The sequence below is a fragment of the Canis lupus genome, chromosome 38 (genome assembly GCF_048164855.1).
Source record: "Canis lupus baileyi chromosome 38, mCanLup2.hap1, whole genome shotgun sequence".
Classification (NCBI taxonomy): domain Eukaryota; kingdom Metazoa; phylum Chordata; class Mammalia; order Carnivora; family Canidae; genus Canis; species Canis lupus.
The window spans coordinates 8,934,005-8,956,451 of NC_132875.1; the positions used below are offsets into that span (position 1 = coordinate 8,934,005).

The following is a 22,447-nucleotide window of genomic DNA, read 5'->3' on the forward strand; positions in this document are numbered from 1 at the left end:
AGCAAACCAAGAGTCGGACGCTTAACCCACTGAACCATCCAGGCGCTCTGATTTAATTTTTTAATTTGGAAAGCCTTTTATGTATTAAGTAATCTCTACCTCCCACGTCGGCCTTGAGCTCTACTGACTGAGCCAGCCAGGCGCCCCAAGGATATTTTTAGTCTTTTTGTTATTAAATGATCCACCAACAGAAGAAGAAATACTATTAACAGAAAGAAAGGGGCCTGGAATAACAGCAACTTTGAAGAAGGAACTGGAGCAGAGGAGAAAGCTAAGAAGAAGCTAGTAAAATATCTAGTTACAAAGTGATCAAAGGGGAGGGAAGGGGCCGGGAGGATGCTGCTTCATTGAACCTAAGATTTGGGAAACCTGTAAGGAAAGGGTGAGTCAGGGTTGGGAAAGTCCAGTGAAGAAAGATGTCAGTCTCAGCTGAGTTCATAAATCCCAATGTGATGGCTTTCTGGGTTTGGGGTCCCAGGTCCCTGGACTTAGGGTACCAGGTCCTTCCAACGATTTGTCCTTTTGTTGACCCGCTCTTGTTTTTCCCTTATGAAAATCACTGGTTGGAACTTTTAACTCAGCTACTCAATAACCCTGGGGATATTTCTTTATTTCATAGAACCTTTTAAGGAATTGTTCCAGTTGTGCCAAAAAAAAAACAAAAAAAAAAACAAAAAAAAAAACCAAAAAAACAAGAAATATTTGGTCATCTAAGATATATTTTTCATGCCCAAATGAAACCAAGAGTATTTAAACAACTCAAAATGTCCAGGTAGTCGGTCTAATGTCTTCTGAACTCTTCTAATGAAAAAGAGTCTCAGAGAAATGAAAATGTTTTTATTTAAATAAGGCATATGGGACAGAACAAGCTTCCTTCATGAAGAGTTCCTCTTGGTTATTTAGGTCGTACTGTGTCAAAATTAGGTTCTGCTACAATAACAGAAAACCCAAAATAACGTAGCTGAAACACATAAAGATTTATTTTCTCATGTAAAAGAAATCCAGATGTGGCTGTTTAAGCATGACACAGTGGCTTCACAAAACAGAGACCCAAGCTCCTATCCTCATGCTCAGCCATAGTTGAGGTCTCTTCATTTGTCTGAAATTGGTGCTGGAGTTACAGCCATAATGTCACATCCTATGAAAGAAACAGAAAAGGAGAAGGAAAGACCAAAAGGGGTTTTCTTAGCTGTTTGTTCCTCTTTCAGGTAAACTTTCTGGAATTTCCTTCCAACAATTTGTGCTCCATCTCATTGGCCAGAATTCAGTCATATGGATACATTCAGAGTCCAGAGAGATTGGGGAGTCTGAGGACCAGACTGAGGAACCAGAGAGATTTGTTTTTAAATCTCGGCATTTAGTTGCTCCAATAATAGTTCTCTCAGAAAAGAGAAAAAAGGAAATGGATAATCTTTTCCACAAATGCCCATTCTCATTGTTTTAAAGATGGTGGCAGGACGCCTGCATGACTCAGCAGTTGAGCACCTGCCTTCAGCTCAGGGCGTGATCATGTAGTCCTGGGACTGAGTCCCACATCGGTCTCCCCGCATGGAGCCTGCTTCTCTCTCTGCCTATGTCTCTGCCTCTCTCTCTGCGTCTCATGAATAAATAAATAAAACCTTAAAAAAAAATAAAGATGGTCGCTTATTTAGCAGGCAAGTCCTAAATGCATTAGGGTCAAGAAGATGGAAACTTATAGATGGAATTAAAACAAAAACAAAATCAAGCTCACAGAGAGATAACAGATTGGTGGCTGCCAGAGATGGGAGGTGTGTGGGGTGTGAGCGAAATGGGTGAAAAGGTCAAAAAGTAAAACCTCTGTTCATAAAATAAGTAAGTCAGGGGAATGTAATACACAGCATCATGACTATAGTTAATAATACTGTGTTGCTTATTTGAATGTTGATAAGGGAGTAGATCTTAAAAGTTCTTATCACAAGAAAAAAACTATGTATCATGACAGATATGAACTAGACTTGAAATGATCATTGTGAAAAAAATAAAAGAATAAAAAAAGAAATGATCATTGTGCAACATACACAAATATTGAGTCACCCTATTGTACACCTGAAACTAACATTATATGCCAATTTTATCTTTAAAAAGTTATGAATGATACACACACGAAGAGCGAGATTTAAAAACATTATGGTACCTACATTTTTAAAAAAGACTTTATTTATTCATGAGAGAGAGAGAGAGAGAGAGAGAAAGTGAGAGATAGAGAGTCAGAGACATAAGCAGAGGTAGAAGTAGGCTCCCTGCAGGGAGCCTGATGTGGGACTTGATCCCAGGACCCTGGGATCATGACCTGAGCAGAAGGCAGACGCTCAACCACTGAGCCACCCAGGTGCACCAGTACCTACCTTTTTTAGCTAACTATGTTAATATCTTCTCTTATGCCATTATAAGGTAGATTTTGGCCCAATGTAAATATTGGAAAATACTGAAAACAGAAGTATCTTTCCTTACATTCAAACAAGCAATAGAACACTTAAAGCTTAGTGAAGTTGGTTCTTCTTTCCATAATTGTTAAATCCCAGTAAAAAGAAAGCTGCTTTTTCTCTATAAAAAGTTTCTCCTTTAGCCAGAGTTAGAGACAAAGAGATGAAGTAACTAAGCCCCTGTGGCTGTTAGAAAAATAAGCTACCTCTGAAGTTGGTAATCTCTGCCAAGGAAACAGAGTTTGCTGTTCTATAAGCTGGATAATCACTGGTGACTTCCTACCCCCTAAATGCAATCACCTCTTCTTAGCTTTCACTCCCTTCAAATTCTTTATTGAACTCAACACAATAAAATCATCTGGTCACGAAATTTTCTTCTGCCTCCCTTAGCCTCTGTGACATAGTCCTACTATATATGGTTTACTTCTTTGTTTTTTCCAGTCTGCTTTACTAGAGCTCTTCCTCTATTGCCCTTTAAAAAGCAGCTCTTCTAGGTTGTTTCCTGGGCTACCAATCTTTCTCTCCCCGCGGAGTCCAGTGGCACTTTTAATCCCCGTCCTTCAGTTTAACTTCTGCAGATGGCTTCCATTGGTAGGTCTATCTCAGGACTCTCTAATCCTGTATTTCTAACTTCTGCTTATTTAAAAAAAACAAAAAACAAAAAACAAAAAACCACAAAAAAAAAACCACTTTTTTTTTTTTAAACATAGCTCTTCCATAGGCACTACAAATTTAACAATCCAATACTGCATTCATCCAATTCCTGTTGGCCCCCAAATCCATTCCTAGGAGGTTCTCTTTTGGTGGCTGACATGCCACTGCCATCTCCATAGTTCTTTACACAATGTACTTTAAAAAAAAAAAAAGAAAAGATTTTATTTATTTATAAGAGACACACACAGACACAGGCAGAGTGAGAAGCAGGCTCCATGCAGGGAACCTGATGTGGGATTCGATCCCAGGACTCCAGGATCACATCCTGAGCTGAAGGCAGACCCTTAAAGACTGAGCCACCCAGGCTGCCCAAACAATACGCTTGAACATCAGTCATTTTGCCTCTCATCTTCCCTCCCTACTCCCTGTATCTAATCATATACTAAAAATCCACTGATTTGGCCTCTAGAGCTGAATTGACTTTCCACCGTCACTATTTCTCATTTAGAATATTTTAATGCGATCTTGAGGTGGTTTCTCTCTTTAACCATGCCACATACTGCTACTCATCATGTCCTACCTCTTCTAAAAATATCTTCAATTGGCTACCCCTTGTATATAGAATAAAATTCAGATTGTAGTATGGGGACGTTGAGATTCCCCATAATCTGGAACAATCTGTTTATCAGCTTTCATACCTCTTCCTCACCACTCCGTTTCCACAGGACAAGCCTACCAATCAAACTTGATTTCTCCTTTTTTCTGCCACAGCCCTTTAGGAGTACCAAAAGTCATCCACATCAGTCATCACACTCTGCTTTTTGTTAGAGTCATTTGTGGTTGTTTCCCGGTTAGGTAGGAAGTCTCTGGAGGCCTGGTGCTTATCACCTCACTATGCTCACATCACCTTCAGTATAATAAGATGTTTTCTGCTGCAGATGTTTATTGAGTAAAAACTAGTTTAGCCCTAGCTTCTGCTCACGCTTCAGTTCAAGAGTGGCCTTCTGCACAAGGAGGTAAGCTTTCAGTGTCCATTTATCATCATTCCCCGCTCTCCTTCATTCCACTTAAGAGATGCTCAGTGCTCTCACATTCACTCCTATCCACCCATGCCTCTTATTGGGGCACCTACCTAAATTCCTCCTTCTAAGCAACTCCAACTCTGAGACCTTTTCCCTCTCAGCTTATGAGAACCACGCATCCCTGAGACAGACTTTAGAGTCCATTCTCTTCATTTTGTCGATGAAAACACAAAGGCCCTGGAAGATGACATGCATTGCCCAAGTTCATGTGATTTATTTGTGGTCTCTCTGAGATAGACCCACGGTCTCCCGACTCCAGGACCACTACTCTTTCCTTTATGCTTTGCCTCCCATCCTGGATCCCAGCACTTGCAGATTCAGGCTGCTGTTAAAGATGGGCAAGGACCTGCTGCTGACCATGTTCAGGAAGCACCTCTCTCTTAACAACAGTTACCAGCGCTCTCACAATAATGGATTCTAGGGAGTTCATTTAGCACCCCCTGTGATTATTTTGGTCACAAAATTTGGATTATTTTGGTGCTTTTCCCAGCTTCCGAACTCATACCTCAGAGAGACAGGATCTATTCTGGGACGTGTAAAGCCCGCACATTTTCTGCAATGTGCTTCCTTGTGACTGTGTGGTTAGTGATGTTCACTGTCTAACACAACCCTCCCACACTCTCAGAAACCATGGCAGCAGAGCTCCAGAGGCATCTCCCTGCAGCTTTACAACTTCCTGGGGGAAGAGTTCAGTTCATGAAAGTGTTGTAATTTCTGTGAAGGGTATCTAAAGTCCTTCAAAACACTCATGAATGAGCCTTTTCAATACCACTTGGAAGGAAGTCAGGGACTTCGCCATTGAAACCCTGCAGTAATGAAATTCAATGGCCACAACACAGGAGATATATGAATGCCTCACGGCAGAACAAAGGCCAGCTGAATCAGCCGAGGGCAGTTTCTTCCACAAAATGCATTTACCTGAATAGGAACTTGAATGGTTTTCAGGGAACGACATTGTATCCTTCCAAAAAGTATCACGTGTTCTTTGTTCACCCTCTAAAGCTAGGAATATAAATTTAAACCTTATTCTAGTTTGGTACTGGTGCCATATTTTGGGGGTTTAATTACCAGGACGGGATGATCTGAGGAAGCATGCATTTTTTTTTTCTGGATAGGAAACAGAAGCATCGAAAGCTTGCCTTTTCTGCAAGCTTGCATCACAGAATTATAGGTCACTGACGCTTAAGGAACTTTATAGCACATTTAATCCAACCATGTATTTTACAGGTGATCCCTGTTAACCTGATAACAGAGATCATCTAATTTGTGAAAACCAGTCTACTCTAGAAAAAGGAATTAATGGAGTAGGAACCTGGGCACTAAATTATATCATTAGGACTCCGTGTGTACAGAGGCCTGACAGACATGAATGCTCTGGACTTCATCTATTTGCCCTCCACTAATTTTCCTCCCATTTTCTGTCATACAAAGTGGATGATGACTTTGGGAAGTGGTTTCGGGAAGCATGGGAGCGCCTACGGTGCTTTGCGCTAACATTAAAATCATTCCCTTTTGGTTTTAGAAAAAATAATGTAAATGTACTTCAAGTCTTCTCGGTGACACTTAGGTAAATCTATTTAAGAAACGAGAGGGGCAAAAAAAAAAAAAAAAGAAACGAGAGGGGCACCTGGGTGGCTCAGTGGTTGAGCGTCTGCCTTTAGCCCAGGTCGTGATCCTGAGGTCCTGGGATGAGTACCCATCTGCTTCTCCTGCCTCTCTCTCTCTCTCTCTGCGTGTCTCTCATGAATAAATTAAAATCTTAAAAAAAAAATTAAAAAGTGAGATGAGACACAGTGTTTCAAGATGGCATTGTGACTACCCAACCAATGTACAGAGAAATACTTTATAGAATATAGAGTGCTAGGGACACCTGGGTGGTACAGCGGTTGAGCACCTGCCTTCAGCCCAGGGTGTGATCCTGAAGACCGGGGATCGAGTCCCACGTGGGGCTCCCTGCATGGGGCCTGCTTCTCCCTCTGCCTGTGTCTCTGCCTCTCTCTCTCTCTATCTCTCATGAACAAATAAATAAAATCTTTTTTTTTTTTTTTTTAAATAAAGTGCCTTGTAAAAGAAGCGGGCCACTCTATTGACTTTAGGTAGACACTCCGTTCCATTTACTCCTTCGGTAACTATTTACGAAGCAGGACCTGCCAGGTCCTAAGGCTGGATAGTGGGGACGTAAAGAGGAGTTGAACGAGGTCCCGACCCCCAGGTGTCTACAGCAGAGCCCGTTCCTGATTCTGGCAGTGGCAGCCCTCCACCTGCACCCCAACAAAAAAAAACGCCACCAGGTAAGGGTCCCCTGTCTCGTCCGGTCTCAACACTCTGTACTTCTTCCCTTCCTGGCATTGTCAACGATTTCAGCTAAAAGAGAGGAGTAATTAGCCGCTTACTACCTGTCTGCTCCTGACATTCTGGCTCCGTGGGAACAAAGTATCTCGTCTCTTTTATTCTCTGCTTCGTACTCAGCGCCTCGCGCGGCGGGCGCAGGAAACACCAGCAACCAACAGTTGCTGAATGGAGGCAAGAACGTCGGCATGAATGAGAAGCCAACTGAACGTCGAAGACCTGAAGACACCGCAGCACACCGCGTACTACAGCGGGGCGTGCAGAGTACTACGGGGATTCACAGCGGGAGCAGGGAGGAGTCGGTCCGACCGGAGCTCATTTCCAGACGAGGACGTCACCGCTGCAAACTCCGATGCTTGCGCGACTCCGTAACCGGGCTCCGTCTCCCGAGCAGCAGGACCGCGCCAAACGACTCCAGGGCTGGCGTGCACGACGTCCCATGAGGTCACCCGCGGCTCAAAGCCAGAACGACGATCAGGGCTCGTTCCCGGGTGCAGGCGCGCAGCCTCCACGTCGACGCGGGCTCCCCCGGCGGCCGCCGCCGGCCACGTGACTCGAGCCCCGCCCGCCCCGCCCCGCCCCCCCGGGGGCGCCTGGGTCGGCCCGCGCGTGCGCAGCTCCTCGGGGCGGCGGGCCGGCGCGCGCTGACAGCTTCCGGTTTGGAGTCCCCGCCCCTGCGCGGCGAGAGGCAGTGCGGGCTCGGCTGTGGGAGCCGAGGGGCGGCGGGGGGGCAGCGGCAGGGCGCGGTGAGGTGAGGCGAGGTGGGCGCCCGGCCGGGGTTCCCGGAGCCATGGCTTGCTCCATTGTCCAGTTCTGCTACTTCCAGGACCTCCAGGCCGCCCGGGACTTCCTCTTCCCTCACCTGCGGGAGGAGACCCCCAGCGGCGCCGTGCGGAGGGACCCCAGTAAGTGCCCCCCGCCTGCCGCTCCCGTCCCCCGCCCCGCCCCGCCCCGCCGCGGCCGCTGCTCGGCGGGCGCGGGGCCCCTCGTCCCCCCGCGCGGGGATCCCCGGCCCTCCTCGTCCTACGGCTCCGTCCGCCCTGGCGGCGTCCGTGTCGTCCTCCTGTCGCCCAGCCTTCTCCTCAGCCGCTCGCCCTCGGGTCAGAACCGCGCCGCGCTTCCGGTCGCCTCTGCCGACCCCGCTCCCCGCCCCTCCCCCCGCCCCGCTCCGGCCCGCCGGCCCCGCGGTCGCATCCTCGCTCCCGAGCCTTGCCAGCTGTCAGCGCTGCCCCCGGTGCAGCCTCCGCCTCCCCGCTCCGAGCCTGGGACTGGGGCCTTGTGTCGCCCTCCCTCCCGAGAAAGTGTTGCTCACCGCCCGGTCTCCCGTCTTCCAGCCCCTTCCCCTCCCCCCCCCCTCCATGCAGATGTACAGAATAAACGATTGACAATTGAGTGACTCCTGAGGTGGTGAGTAAGCGTCTCCCAAATAAGGAAAACCTGCCAGGAAGTGAGCGCGAATCTAGAGCAGGAACCAAAATTACGGTGCGAGGGCCCGGAAAAGTTGATTTCCTTTAGGGAGACGAGACGCCTGCCACCTGTGATTATCATCAAAAGCGTGTTAAACAAGCCCCAGCCCAGGTAGCATCAAACCCCCCAAGTCTGCTGTATGAGATATGGCTTAGTTTCTCAGAATCTTCCACATTTCCCCTGTGGAAGGGGTGTGCGTTGTGCAGTTTATTGGTTTCTTCTTCGCATCTCCCACCTGAAGGATACTCGGTTCTGTGGTACGGTGCTGTCGTTTTGTGCTGTAGCGGGATGGTGAGGAGAGGTCCACCGGATATGCTCCGTGCCCTGTGAGTAGAAGACCCCAAATCTGTGCCCATCAAGTAGGGCTGCAGATCAAATGAGGTTGGTGGTCTCTGCCCTCATGGAGCTAAAGTTTACTGGGACAAATTAACAGCGACCATTCCGTGTGATATATATACACACATATATATACACACATATATATGTATATATGCACACACATACACATGTATATGCATGCATACGCATATGCACACGTAGGTATATATACATACATATATATGTGTGTATATACACACCTGTACATATATGTATACGTATCTGGCACTAGCAGACACTCCTTGCAGTGGCAATACTCAAGCCCACCTTTGAAGTAGTGGTTGGTTAGATACACGGGGACACGTGATAGAATGTGCCGAGGAAGAGAGGCCTGAGATGACGTGACATTTAGAAAACTAAGAATTGCCGCTTGGCTGAAGAGGAGGATGTGGGAGAGCTGCGGCTATAAAGGTGTTTGATCACAAGAAGCCTGTGGAAGCAGTGGGATGTCTTAGAAAGGCTTCTCAGCAGAGAAAGGACATGGGCAGGTTTGTACTTCTATTCATCAAAGTGTTTGGATACCTGTTAGGTACTTTGGTCGCGGTGTGGTGAGATGGGAAGCAGGGAAATTGGAGGGGGGGAGGGTGTTGCAGTCCCTCAAAAAGCGACGTGAGCCGGAACTCGGGTAGCTTCAGCAGGACTTGAGAGGAAGAGATGGGTTGGAAAGCTATCAAGGAGATAGAATCTGTACAGGACCTCGTGAAGATCTGGTGATGGGTCCTAGCTGATGAGTGAGAGAGTTGAGAATGCCTTTGGCTTGGGCAAGGGTGTTTAATGAGAGAGGGTGAAGGAGATATTTGGACCCTTTTGCATGTGAGATGTTTGTGGTATGTCAAAGTGAGGGGTCCAGTCAAACACTAGACCTAGAGGTCTAAAACTTAGTAAGGATCCCCAGCCAGAGGTGTGTGTTTGGGAGTTGCCAGCCAAAAGTGTCAGTTCAGTCTCAAAGATTATGCAGAGAAGTGAGTACTGGTTATGCACCCTTAGAGGAGCCTGGTGTATAAGAATCGTGTAGAGGTTAATGGGAAGAAGCCTGAGAAAGAGGAAAACCAGGTGAGAGCAATGCCCAGGAGTGGAGAAAGGAGAGGATTTGATGAAGGGGAAGAGCGGTCAGTAGCTGCAGATGCAGCTGAGGTAAGGGTGCAAAAGTGCCCACTGGTTTTAGGAAAGTGGAGGTGACTGGGGCCTTAGGACAGTCTCTGTGCATTGGTGGAGGCAGAAAGCATATTTACAAGCTATTGAGGAGATAAAAAAAAAAGTTGACTTTTTCAAGGAGCCAGGTGTGAAGGATAATAGATATAGGACAGAGGATGTAGAGGAAACAACAGGTTTTCTCTATCCCCCTGCCACTCCCCTGCTCTTCGTTTACATGGGCAATGGCACCAGGCCTTCTTATATAGATCTTCCAGCCTCCACTCTTGGTTTCTTGTAATTATTTCTCAAAAACGGAATGAACATTTAAAGGCAATTTAGGTCATAACATGGGATCCCGGGTGGCGCAGTGGTTTGGCGCCTGCCTTTGGCCCAGGGCGCGATCCTGGAGACCCGGGATCGAATCCCGCATCAGGCTCCCGGTGCATGGAGCCTGCTTCTCCCTCTGCCTGTGTCTCTGCCTCTCTCTTTTTCTCTCTGTGTGACTATCATAAATAAATAAAAATTAAAAAAAAAATAAAGGCAATTTAGGTCATAACATGCCCCTTTATAACTCTCTGTATTGCACTTAATAGAAGTTCCAAAGTTCTTATATTGTTTTAAAGGCCCTTGAGGTCCTGCCTCCTGCCACTTCTTGCAACTCATACTACTCTCCCCTTATTTTTTGTGCTTCACACACAGTTTGTTGTTAAACCAGTCAGGCTTATTTGTGTTTGAGGCCTTTGCCCTTGCTCTTATCTCTGCTTTGGATGCTGTATGCAGATCTTTGCATTCTAGCTGCATCTTGTTAGTCGAGTCTCCCCTCAAATGCCAACATCTCATGGAGGCCTTTTCTGATCACCTAATCTAACATAGTTGTTCCTGCTCCCTTGATCACATTCGTTACTCCCAGCCATATTGTCTTATTTTTATTACTAGGTCTGTGCTATCCAGTATGGTAGCCTCTAGCCACATCTGGTTGTTGAGCCCTTGAAATGTAACAAGTGCTACTAAGGAACTGAATTTTTAATTTTACTTAATTTGAGCTTAAATTAATTAAAATCTGCCAAGTGTGTCAATAGCCGGATGTGGCCAGTGCATACCATAGTGTATGACGTAATTATAGCTGCTAAAATTTAGGCACATACAGGTTGAATAATTGTTCAAGGTCACACAGTGAAGGCTAGTCTAACAATAGGAGCTCAATCCAGGCAGTTGGAGATACGTAGTCATACCACCAAGCATCTGGATTATTTGCAATATGCTTATAGGTTTACAAGTGTGATTTAATTTATCACCCTTTTAATTCAAATTCTGAGGTTTGTGTATGTTAGCGTTATTGGGGCTATCATCAATTCAAGTAGAAAATAAATGGAGAAAGAACATCTTAACCAGGGAGCCCCTTTGCCAAACTGATATTTTACAGCTAAAATAGTGCTTTCATTTACAAGTAAAGATAATCAAAATATGCCGTCCTACTGTTGATAATTTTGTTGGAATTCTTGGGATGACTAGGGCTACGGATTTCCATAATTGCTGCAGGTCTTTCTCCCTGCCTCCACCCCGCAAACAAAGCACCAGGTATTGTAAAGAGCTCTTCATTAAGACAACCTGAACTGGGATCCCTGGGTGGCGCAGCGGTTTGGCGCCTGCCTTTGGCCCAGGGCGCGATCCTGGAGACCCGGGATCGAATCCCACGTCGGGCTCCCGGTGCATGGAGCCTGTTTCTCCCTCTGCCTGTGTCTCTGCCTCTCTCTCTCTCTGTAACTATCATAAATAAATAAAAATTAAAAAAAAAAAAAAAAAGACAACCTGAACTGAGCAGGTGGGACCTGCCTTAACACCATCCAACCTGAACTGAGCAGGTGGGACCTGCCTTAACACCATCCAACCTGAACTGAGCAGGTGGGACCTGCCTTAACACCATCCAACCTGAACTGAGCAGGTGGGACCTGCCTTAACACCATCCAACCTGAACTGAGCAGGTGGGACCTGCCTTAACCTGTTGATGGTGTTTGGCCTTGCTTGGCTTCACTTTATTTGTTATAAATGATTATTGGGAAACAATTCATGAGAACATTTTATATTCCTAGCTTATATAGTTTTAATTTCTTAGCTCATTTCTAGAGGATATATAAAACCAAAGCAACAATAATGATAATCTGGAAGGCTTATTAGTTTAATAATTCTTTTATTTTAATATGGACAGCTGGCATAGACCTAATGATACCTGGTACCTGGGGACCCAGAACTCAATACTACTGTCTTCCACATTTGAATTGTCAGAGAATAACATTATGACTTTGTTACTTTGTATCCTCAATTATGAAATGAATCTATTTTCTGTGGCTTTATTTTTTTTATTTTTTTTTTTTAAAGATTTATTTATTTATTTATTCAGAGAGAGCGAAAGAGAGGCAGAGACACAGGCAGAGAGAGAAGCAGGCTGTACGCAGGGAGCCTGACGCGGGACTCGATCCCGGGTCTCCAGGATCACACCCCGGGCTGCAGGCGGCGCCAAGCCGCTGCGCCACCGGGGCTGCCCTATTTTCTGTGGCTTTAAAAGAGATCTTGAACCCTACTATTTTCCAATGTTTACACTAGTGATAACTATTAATAATTGTTTCTACTCAACAGATGCTATTTCAGACAAAATATTTGGTCTCATATTTTGAAATTTCAGAGGTGGGTAGTATTAGGGGTCCGCACATAAACTACAGTGTCATAATCTCCAGCGAGACTGGAGTTTTAACCAGAACTTTCTGATATTTAAAATTGAGTTGGACAAAAAAAGAAATACATGTACGAGAGGGAGAATCAGAATATTTGGAGGTAATTTGGATATTACAATATTGTGGATCCTGTAATTTACCTGGTAATAAAATAATTTCCTAGTGACATACTAAACAAGTAAGACAACTTTCCTTCTTGCCTCTTTTACTAGAAAGACTGAAGATAAAGCATGCAGGGAATTACATTGGAGTCATCAATTAAAGTCATATTTTTATACAATCACTGAGCAAAGTGTGCTTTTTAGGGTAACCTAAAGTCATGGGGTCAACTTTACATGATGGGATAATACAAATGGCATAAAATATCCATTTTTTTAAAGGCTTCATGAAAAATCCTTTCTCTTGTTTGAGATCCTACTGGGAGAAAAGACATAATCTGAAAGTAGAACGTTTATAGGAATTTCCAGAAATTTATGGATTTAGTGGATTTTATTAGCAATTTAAGATTGGAAGAGGCTCTCACAGATAAAATTTGTCATGAGGAAATTGAGACATGAGTAGTCTTTAATTTTTTCATGGAGCTAATGTTTGATGAGTACTTCCTATGTACTAGGCACAAAGTAGTCTTAAAGGGTGAATAAAATAGGTCCCTATCCTCAAGGAACATTCAGTCAATAAAGGAAATAAGTATGTAAAAGGAGCATTAAAAGTGTTGTCCTATAATTTGGCACATGACAGAGATGGAAGGAATGTTTATTCTACATGGGGGACTCGGGGAGTTGTCTTAGAGAAAATGTCATCTTCACTAAGTCTTAATTGGTTTTTTTTGTCTTAATTGTTTAATAGATGCTTGTCAGGTGGAGAGAAAGTGGTCAGGCAAGGGATATGAACAGATGGGGTTTAGAAAACTGCAAGTAGAAAATTGTGAGAGTGGGGTACGATAAGGGGTGAAGCTGCAGGGATTGTCAGGAACTTAAATTTTATACAGTAGCAGGGTTGTCAGATGGAAATTAAGAGTATTTTGGAGTTGCATGGAAATTTGCCTAAGGGTTACTTGGGAACAGATAGTTTTAAGTAGGTTAATTTACAAATACTTTTATGAAAGTACCTACTTTTCTATCCTGCCCTCCTTGCACTTTACTAAATAAAGGCTCACCTTTCATACATTCTGAATATTATTATTCCAAGGTGTTTAAAAAAAAACAAAAACTTCTCTTTTACTCAAGGGACTATGAACTCCCCAATCCATCTCATTGGGACATTTCCAAATAATTTTTGCTATTTATGTTTAATAGTCATCAAAATTTGTGATATATGTATGTTATTCTCAGTTATCAACTTCTAATAATAATTATAATAGCTCAAGAAAAAGCGTTTTTTTTAAAAGGTTTTATTTATTCATGAGAGACAGACAGAGAGAGAGGAAGAGACATAGGCAGAGGGAAAAGCAGGCCCCATGCAGGAAGCCCAATGTGGGACTTGATCTTGGGACTCCAGGATCACACCCTGAGCCAAAGGCTCAACCGCTGAACTACCCAGGCGTCCCAAGAAGAAACATTTTAATATGTGGAGTTATTACAGGAAAACTTTTCTCATTTCATGTTTTTGCAGAGAAATTTTTGGATTAATCATAAAAATATATTAATATTACATTAGAGTAGCACTCTGGAGGAAATGGAATGGAAATAAGAATTTATGGAGAAAAGAGGATTTATTAAAATTACTTTTAGAGAACAATTTTTTAACATGGTGTCTATCATTCCGTTATATGTAAAATGTGAATAAATTTAAAAGGATGTATACATTTATATTAAATTGTCAATGTTTATTGTACATCAGAAATGACATTTGTGCAAGGGATACATACCATTGAAAACCTCTTGGGGTGTATATAAACAAAAAGTTTGAAGATAATATTTTATAAGTCTCAGTCATTCCCAACCTTTTTTTTTTTTTTTTGTCATAACACACATGAAAAATGAGACTTGGTATCTGAATAGTGAAAGCAATTTTGAAAAAAAAAAAAGTTGGAGGACTCATACGTCTTGATTTCAAACATTACAAAAACTGCAGTAATCCATCAAATCCAAGTAATCGAACTGGTACTGGCATAAAGACAAATAGACCAGTAGGCTAGAGTCTGGAAATAAACCTTTGCATATATGGTTAAATGATCTTTGACAAGAGTACCAAGACCACTCAGTGGGGAAAAAGGGCAGTTTCTTCAGCAAATGGTATTGGGAAAACTACATATCCATAAACAAAAGAATGAATTTGGACCTTCGTCTTATATACAAAAATTAACTCAAAATGGATTAAAGACTTAAACGTAACACCTAAAATTGTAAATGCTTAGAAGAAAACATAGGGGGAAGCTTCATGACATTGGACTTCATAACTAGTTCTTGGCTATAACACAAAGTATAGGCAATGAAAGCAAAAACAGGCAAATGGGAGTATATCAAACTTTAAAATTTCTGTGAATCAAAGGATAGGATCAACAGTAAAAAGGCAACCTACAGAATGGGAGAAAATATTTGTAAATCATGTATCTGATAAAGGACTAGTATCCACGATATATAAAGTGCTGAACTGAGCTACAGCTCAATAGTAAAATAAACTGATTTAAATCTGGGCAAAGGACTTGAATAGACATTTTCCAAAGATGTCATAGAAATGATCATAAACCGTGAATAGATGGTCAATATCAGTTATCATAAGAGAAATGCAAATCAAAACCATAATGAGAGATCACTTCATATCCATTATGATGGCTATTATTAAAAAAATAACTGGTGGCAAGGATGTGAAGAAATTGGAGCTCTATACTGTTGGTAGAATTGTAAAATGGTGTAACTGCTATGCAAAACAGTATGGAATTTCCTAAAAAAAAAAAAGAATTACTGTATAATCCAGCAACCTCATTTCTGGGTATATATCCAAAAGAGCTGAAAGCAATGTATCAGGGATATTTGCACACCTATGTTCATAGAGGAAATAAATTCAGTTCTTTAGTCATACTAGCTACTTTTCAAGTGCTCAATGACTACATATGCCTAATGGATACCTTACTGGACAGCACAGATATAGAACAGTTCCATCACCAAAGAAAGTTCTTTCTGTTGTGCTGCTGTGGTGAGAATCTTCTGAGACTTTCTGCTTAGACAATAAACATACAGACCTGCTGCTTGGGTATTTATTTTTAATTTTATATTGTCCCATTTTGTAAAATATATATTCTGGAACTTTTTTTTGGTATACTTAATTATATAATGTCAACATCTTTCCAAGTTTGTATATGCAACTCTATAGCAATTTTTTCTAATGGCTGCACAGTGTTCCAGTGAAGACTCCACCAGGCTATATTTAACTGTTCTATCAACGAACATTTAGATTATTTCCAAAATTTTTGCTATAAGAAAATGCTGCAGTAAGCATCCTTATGCATGTCTTTATGTAGGATGTTGGTGTTTCTATATGTACTTTTCTAGAATTAGAATTGCTGAATAATAGAAATTCACATTTTATTTATTTATTATTTTTTTTAAAGAGATTTTTTTTTAATTTTTATTTTTTTATTTATTTATGATAGTCACAGAGAGAGAGAGGCAGAGACATAGGCAGAGGGAGAAGCAGGCTCCATGCACCGAGAGCCCGATGTGGGATTCGATCCCGGGTCTCCAGGATCGCGCCCTGGGCCAAAGGCAGGCGCCAAACTGCTGTGCCACCCAGGGATCCCGAAATTCACATTTTAAATGCTGGTTACAGTTGCCAGATAAATCTAAAAATTGGTCAGGTTCATTCCTATCTATGGTAAACAGAAATGCCTCTTTACACATGTATTTGTTGACACTCTGTGTTACTAGTTTGAGTGTTGCTTTTCTGATATGTGAACAACAGTTCTCCTGTTTTAAGATTATTGTCAGGCTTTATCTGTATTTTTTTTTTTTTTTGAAGCAGCAGGTAATAGCAAAGTTAAGCTGGTATTGGAAGAATTTATAAAGTTTTCTCACAGAGACTAGTTGAATATTAGAATGGGTTAAATAATAGTCTTGAATTGTCTTCTTTAGACTATGCGAAATTAGCAATAGCTAGCATTATTTACATGCCTTCACCCATATTTTGTAATGGCACACCCTCACCTTATGTGCTTATCCTTTTCTGCTGCTCTGGTTATGATAAACCAGTAACACATAAGGAAACAATTGTAAAAGATGCAGAAAAAAAAAAGAAAAAAAGAGGAAAAAAAGATTTAAAAAAAGGAAAAAAAGATGCAGAAGTTTTTTTCTGATATACATAAGGTATTATTGACTTTAGTGGTTTCCTTTGAAAAACAAAATGAATAGAAAATGGAATAGGGCAATTAAATTTCATTGTCTATATGTACTGTTTTTGTTAAGGTGGGTCTAAAGATTTCTTAGGTTTTTGGGCAAAGGGAGCATGTTTGTTTTGATAAACTTAGAGCAGAAGGATATAGCATTTCTGCTTAAAGATATTTTCAGTTCTGTCATTTTGTCAGTTGTCTATTAGGGCATACTTTCTTATGTGATATGAGAGGTCACTTCTTGACAACAGGGGTCATTAGAATTCTAGAACTGAAAGAGCCCTTAAAGATCTAGTTTGACTTAATTGATTTGAAAGAAAGAGACTCTGCTTGTTGAAATGGGATGCCCTCATTTTAGATTGCTACATATTTTTATGTGCTGAAAAGAATATGCTAATACAAAATTTATTTTCCCATTTCCCTAGAAATATAAAAAGATGAATAATTCTGAGCCATAGGAAATTAAGCAGCTTCTCTATTCTTGTTATTTTTTTTTACTTTTATTGGTATATGATGGGTTCTTTGCATTGGCCAAGAAGAGCCAGCTAAAATTTGTTGAAGTTTTTTTTTTCTTAATATTTTATTTATTTATTCATGAGAGACACAGAGAGAGAGAGAGAGGGAGAGGCAGAGACACAGGGAGAGGGAGAAGCAGGCCCCATGCAGGGAGCCCGATGTGGGACTCGATCCCAAGACTCCAGGATCACGCCCTGGGCCAAAGGCAGGTGCCAAACTGCTGAGCCTCTCGGGGATCCCGGAAGTTTTCAATTATTTACAAATCATAGGTTCTAGAGGTTCTTGCTCTTCACAGGAACGAGTATATTTTTTGTCGTGTCTCAGAAGAATGGAAATGAATGTGTTTCTGTGCTAATAAGATCTTTTATTAGACCATGGAGATTAAATTAAGTTTTTCTTTTCCAAACATTTAGTGATTTCAGTTTCTCATTTAGTTTTTGAACTTGACATACTCATATTGGAAAAACCAAATACTGCCAAATTAATTGCCCACTTCAGGATTCAATTTCCTTTCTAGCTTCCGGTTCTTGTTATATGAGAAACACTGAGTTTATGAGGACAGACTGTTCAGAAGCAAATCAGAATAAGGTATTTTTGGAATTAAAAAGAGCTATGGAAAGCAGAAGTTGAATTTCTTATTTGAGCTTTTGTTGGTAGAATAATTTATTCACTGGAAATACTCCTAAAAAGACATCTCTAATTTTTGATGACTGAATTAAAATGTGTTTTCCCTATGTTTCAATGACTATAACATTTATCAAGTGAGAGACTGAGTAGCTTTTTTATACCAGTATAATCTCTTCAGGGGAAAAAATTCTCTCCAGAAGGAGAGATAGTTACATTTTACATGTTGAAGTTAAGTCACTGTTTTTTTTTTGTTTTGTTTTGTTTTGTTTTTTTCATTCAGGCAAAACGTTGAACTTGATAAGGATAAAAACAACACTTTATGCTTATGTTATCAATTCCTCTGGGCATTTCACAATAGTCCTCTTCAGGAACAGATATAAAGTTCAGCATTGAAAAGTCAAGTGGCTAATCTGTGGGGAAGTAGTTGCTTTTTGTTACTATTACGTATTACTTCAGTTTGCTTGTTTTTTATTTCTCTCACATCATATAAGTTTGGTTAGAGATCCGCTTATGATTTTTTTTTTATGTAAAGAGCAAGAATGATTGAAGATGTGGTATGAAACAAGAATGAAGGGTAATTTCATCAAATGAGGTGAACTAACAAAAATTTTAAGCAGGCTAGCTTCTGTAAAGACTCAGAATCCTAATGTAATCCTTGATTTTCTGTGAATTATTTTTTTTAAGATTATTTATTTATTTATTAATGAGAGATAACAGAGGGACAGAGACACAGGCAGAGGGAGAAGCAGGCTCCATGCAGGGACCTGACGGATTCCCAGTCTCCAGGATCAGGCCCTGGGTTGAAGGTGGCGCTAAACCACTGAGCCACCAGAACTGCCCAATTTTCTGTGAATTTTAAGGGAAGTTGGCTAAGAGTGTGAAAATGGATTTTAAAGGAAGCTTCACTCTTCAAGAAAGTCTTGTCCCCTTTATCCCCCCCCCCCATTAAAAGATTCAAAACTAAGCAGAAGTATCTCATGTACTCAGAAATGCCAGTTTTTTCAGTAGGTTGTGCAGGAAATGCGGTGGGAAACCCCAGTTAAAACATGAGCCTTTGAGGGATGCCTGGGTGGCTCCGTCAGTTAAGCATCTGCATTCAGCTCTGGTCCTGATTCCAGGGTCCTGGGATTGAGCCCTGCATCAGGCTCCCTCCCTGCTCAGTGCGGTGAGGGAAATGCCACCCTTTCCCTCTGCTCCTCCCCCTACTCCTGCTCCCTCGCTCTCTGTGTTTCTCTCAAATAAATAAAATCTTAAAACAAAACAAAACATGAGCCTTTGAAATATTTAGCTTATAGCCAGATGCTATCCTGATGTAATATAGTTGTAAAATAACTGCTTTAGGAGCAACATCCGGCACATGAATCATAGCATGAATGTAGCAAGACTAGGGAAGCATTCTTATAATCTATTTTTAGGCTTCTCCAATAAGCAATATTTGCCATTTTTTAAAAGCTTTTTTTACAGATAAGTTTATTTTTACTTTTTAAATTGTAATTCCAGTATAATTAACATAGTGTTATATTAGCTTCAACTGTACCAAATCAGGTGTTCAACAATTCCATTTATCACCCAGTGCTCATCACAAGTGTGTTCCTTAATCCCCATCTCCTATTTCACCCATCCCCCTACCCACTTACCCTCTGTTAATCATAAGTTCTCTATAGTTAATAGTTTCTTTTTTTTTTTTTTTTAGTTAATAGTTTCTTAGTTTCTGTTTTTTCTTCCCCTTTGCTTGTTTTGTTTCTTACATGACACATATAATTGAAATCATGGTATTTATCTTTCCCTGGCTTATTTCATTTAAATGTCACAGTCTTTGAATCCATCCATGTTGTTGTAAATGGCAAGATTTCATGGGTTTTATGGCTGATATTCCACTGTTTATGTATACCACTTCTTTATCCATTCATCTATTGATGGATGCTTGGGCTGTTTCAGTAATTTGGCTATTATAAATAAGGCTGAAATAAACACATGAATGCATGTATCCTTTTGGGTTAGTATTTTCATATTCTTTGGGTGGACTTACTGGATCATATGGTAATTCTATTTTTCATTGTTTGAGGAACCTCCATACTGTTCCACAGTGGCTGCACCCTTTTGTATTCCCACCAGTCATGCATAAGGGTTCCTTTTCACCACATCCTCATCAACACTTGTTGTTTCTTGTATTTTTGATTTTAGCTATTTGGGCAAGTGTGAGGTGCTATCTTGTTGTGATTTCGATTGGCATTTCCCTGATGAGGAATGATGTTGAGCATCTTTTTATGTGTCTGTTGGTCATCTGTAGATCTTCTTTGGAGAAATGTCTATTTGCGTCTTTTGCCCATTTTTAATTGGATTATTTTGTGTTGAGTTATATAAATTCTTTATATATTTTGGATACTAACTCTTTATTAGATATGTCTTTTGCAAATATCTTTTACCATTCAGGAGGTTGTCTTTTAGTTTTGTTAACTGTTTTTCTTTGCTGTGCAGCTCTTTGTTTTGATGTAGTTCCAACAGTTTATTTTTGTGTGTGTGTGTTCCTTGCCTCAGGAGACATATCTAGAAAAATGTTGCTTAGGCTGATGTCAGAGAAATTACTGCCTGTGTTCTCTGCTAGGAATTTTTATGGTTTCAGGTTTCACATTTAGGTATTTTATCTGTTTTGGTGTATTTTAGTGTATGGTGTGAGAAAGTGGTCCAGTTTCATGCTTTTCATATAGCTGTCCACTTTTCCCAATACCACTTGTTGAAGAGATTGTCTCCCATTGTAAATTCTTGCCTTCTTTTTTTTTTTTAATTTTTTTAAATTTATTTATGATAGTCACAGAGAGAGAGAGAGAGAGAGAGGCAGAGACATAGGCAGAGGAAGAAGCAGGCTCCATGCACCGGGAGCCCGATGTGGGATTCGATCCCGGGTCTCCAGGATCGCGCCCTGGGGCAAAGGCAGGCGCCAAACCGCTGCGCCACCCAGGGATCCCAATTCTTGCCTTCTTTATTGAAGATTAATTGACTGTATAATCGTGGGTTTATTCCTGGGCTATCTGTTCCATTGATCTATATATATATATGTCTATTTTTGTGCTAGTATCCTACTCTTGATTACTACGGCTTTGTAGTATGTCCTGAAATCTAGAATTCTTATACCTCACTTTTTATTTATTTTTTTCCCAACATTGCTCTATTTGAGGTCTTTTGTGGTGCCATTACAAATTTTAAGATTGTTCTAATTCTGTGAAAAATGCTGTTGCTATTTTGATAGGGATTGCATTAAATGTGTAGACTGCTTTGTCTAGACATTTTAACAATATTCTTCTAATTTATGAGCGTGGATTATCTTTCCATTTGTGTTGTCTTCAATATCCTTCATCAGTGTTTTATAGATTTTAGAGTACATGTCTTTCACCTCTTTGGTTAAGTTTAGTCCTAACTATCTTATTATTTTTGGTGCAATTGTAGGTAGGATTGTTTTCTTAATTGCTGTTTTTGCTGCTTCATTATTAGTGTATAGAAATACCATAGATTTCTATATGTTGTTTTTTGCATCCTGTGACCTTACTGGATTAATTTATCAGTTGTAGTTTTTGGTGGAGTCTTTCAGGTTTTCCATATATGGTATCAGGTCAATTGCAAATAGAGTTTTACTACTTCTTACAAATTTGGATACCTTTTACTTCTTTATGCTGTTTAATTGCTGTAGCTAGGACTTCCAGTGCTATAGTGAATAAAGGTGATAAGAATGGACATCCTTGGGGCGCCTGGGTGGCTGAGTGCTTGAGCGTCTACTTTTGGCTCCAGTCATGATCCTGAGATCTTGGAATCAAGTCCTGTTTTGGGCTCCCCTCAGGAAGCCTGCTTCTCCCTCTGCCTGTGTCTCTGCCTCTCTCTCTGTGTCTATCATAAATAAATAAAATCTTAAAAAAAAATGAATGGACATTTTTTTCTTGTTCCTCCTCTTAGGGGAAAAACTCTGTTTTTCCCACATTTTTCGCTGTGGGTTTTCCATTTGGCCTTTATTATGTTGAAGTATGGTCCCTCTAAACTTATTTTGTAGAGGAATTTTTTTTTATCATAAATGGATGTTGTCATTTGTCAAATGCTTTTTCTGCATCTATTGAAATGATCATATGGTTTTTAACCCTTTATCTTACTGATTTGATGTATTACCTTAATTGATTTGTGAATATTGAGCTATCCCTGCATCCTAGGGATAAACTCCACTTGATAGAGAATGATAATTTTAACAGTTGTTAGGAGGTTCTATATGCTGAGCACTGTTCCTAGTGCTTTGGATGTAGTAACTCTAACAACTATATGAAGTAAATACAGTTTTTTAAATATATATTTTATTTATTTATTCATGAGAGAGAGAGGCAGAAGGAGAGGGAGAAGCAGGCTCCATGCAGGGAGCACGATGTGGGACTCTATCCAGGATTCGGGGATCACATCCTGAGCCAAAGACAAACGCTCAACCGCTGAGCCACCCAGGAATCCTGAAGTAATACAGTTATCAACTCCATTTTGCTAAAGAGGAAGCTGAGGCAGGAAGAAATTAAATAAGTTGCCTAAGGTTATATAACTCTTTAGGGGTAAAACTGGGTATCCAACCCGAACAACCTGACACTAGAGACCTAATAATTAGGACCTGTGTTGTCTTATACTTGTAGCCATTAGCCGCATATACTTTTGAGCACTTGAAATGTGGCTAGTCCAAACAGATGTGCTCTAAGAATAAAATACACATCAGATTTTGAAGAC

At 41.0% G+C, this 22,447-nt stretch overlaps 1 protein-coding gene and 1 long non-coding RNA gene across 5 annotated transcripts in view; one reads left to right on the plus strand and one right to left on the minus strand.

Moving 5' to 3' along the window:
• Positions 1-962: 962 nt before the first annotated feature.
• Positions 963-7,058, minus strand: LOC140626694 (uncharacterized). The gene is made up of 2 exons (XR_012025737.1): positions 6,577-7,058; positions 963-1,138 (listed from the first exon to the last, which is right to left on the minus strand). It is a non-coding gene; the product is annotated as an uncharacterized lncRNA (long non-coding RNA).
• Positions 7,059-7,188: 130 nt separating this feature from the next.
• The window catches only part of RAB3GAP2 (RAB3 GTPase activating non-catalytic protein subunit 2), a 100,211-nt gene continuing 84,952 nt past the window's right edge, over positions 7,189-22,447 (plus strand). For 3 of the 4 annotated variants that reach the window (XR_012025736.1, XM_072814446.1, XM_072814447.1), the window contains exon 1: positions 7,191-7,434. Coding sequence is in view for 3 of the 4 variants with exons in the window: in XM_072814446.1 (XP_072670547.1) it covers positions 7,320-7,434 (115 nt within the window). In the remaining variant the exon portion in view is untranslated. Of the gene's footprint in view, positions 7,435-22,447 lie in introns of all 4 variants that reach the window. The other variant, XM_072814448.1, reaches the window with a different exon arrangement.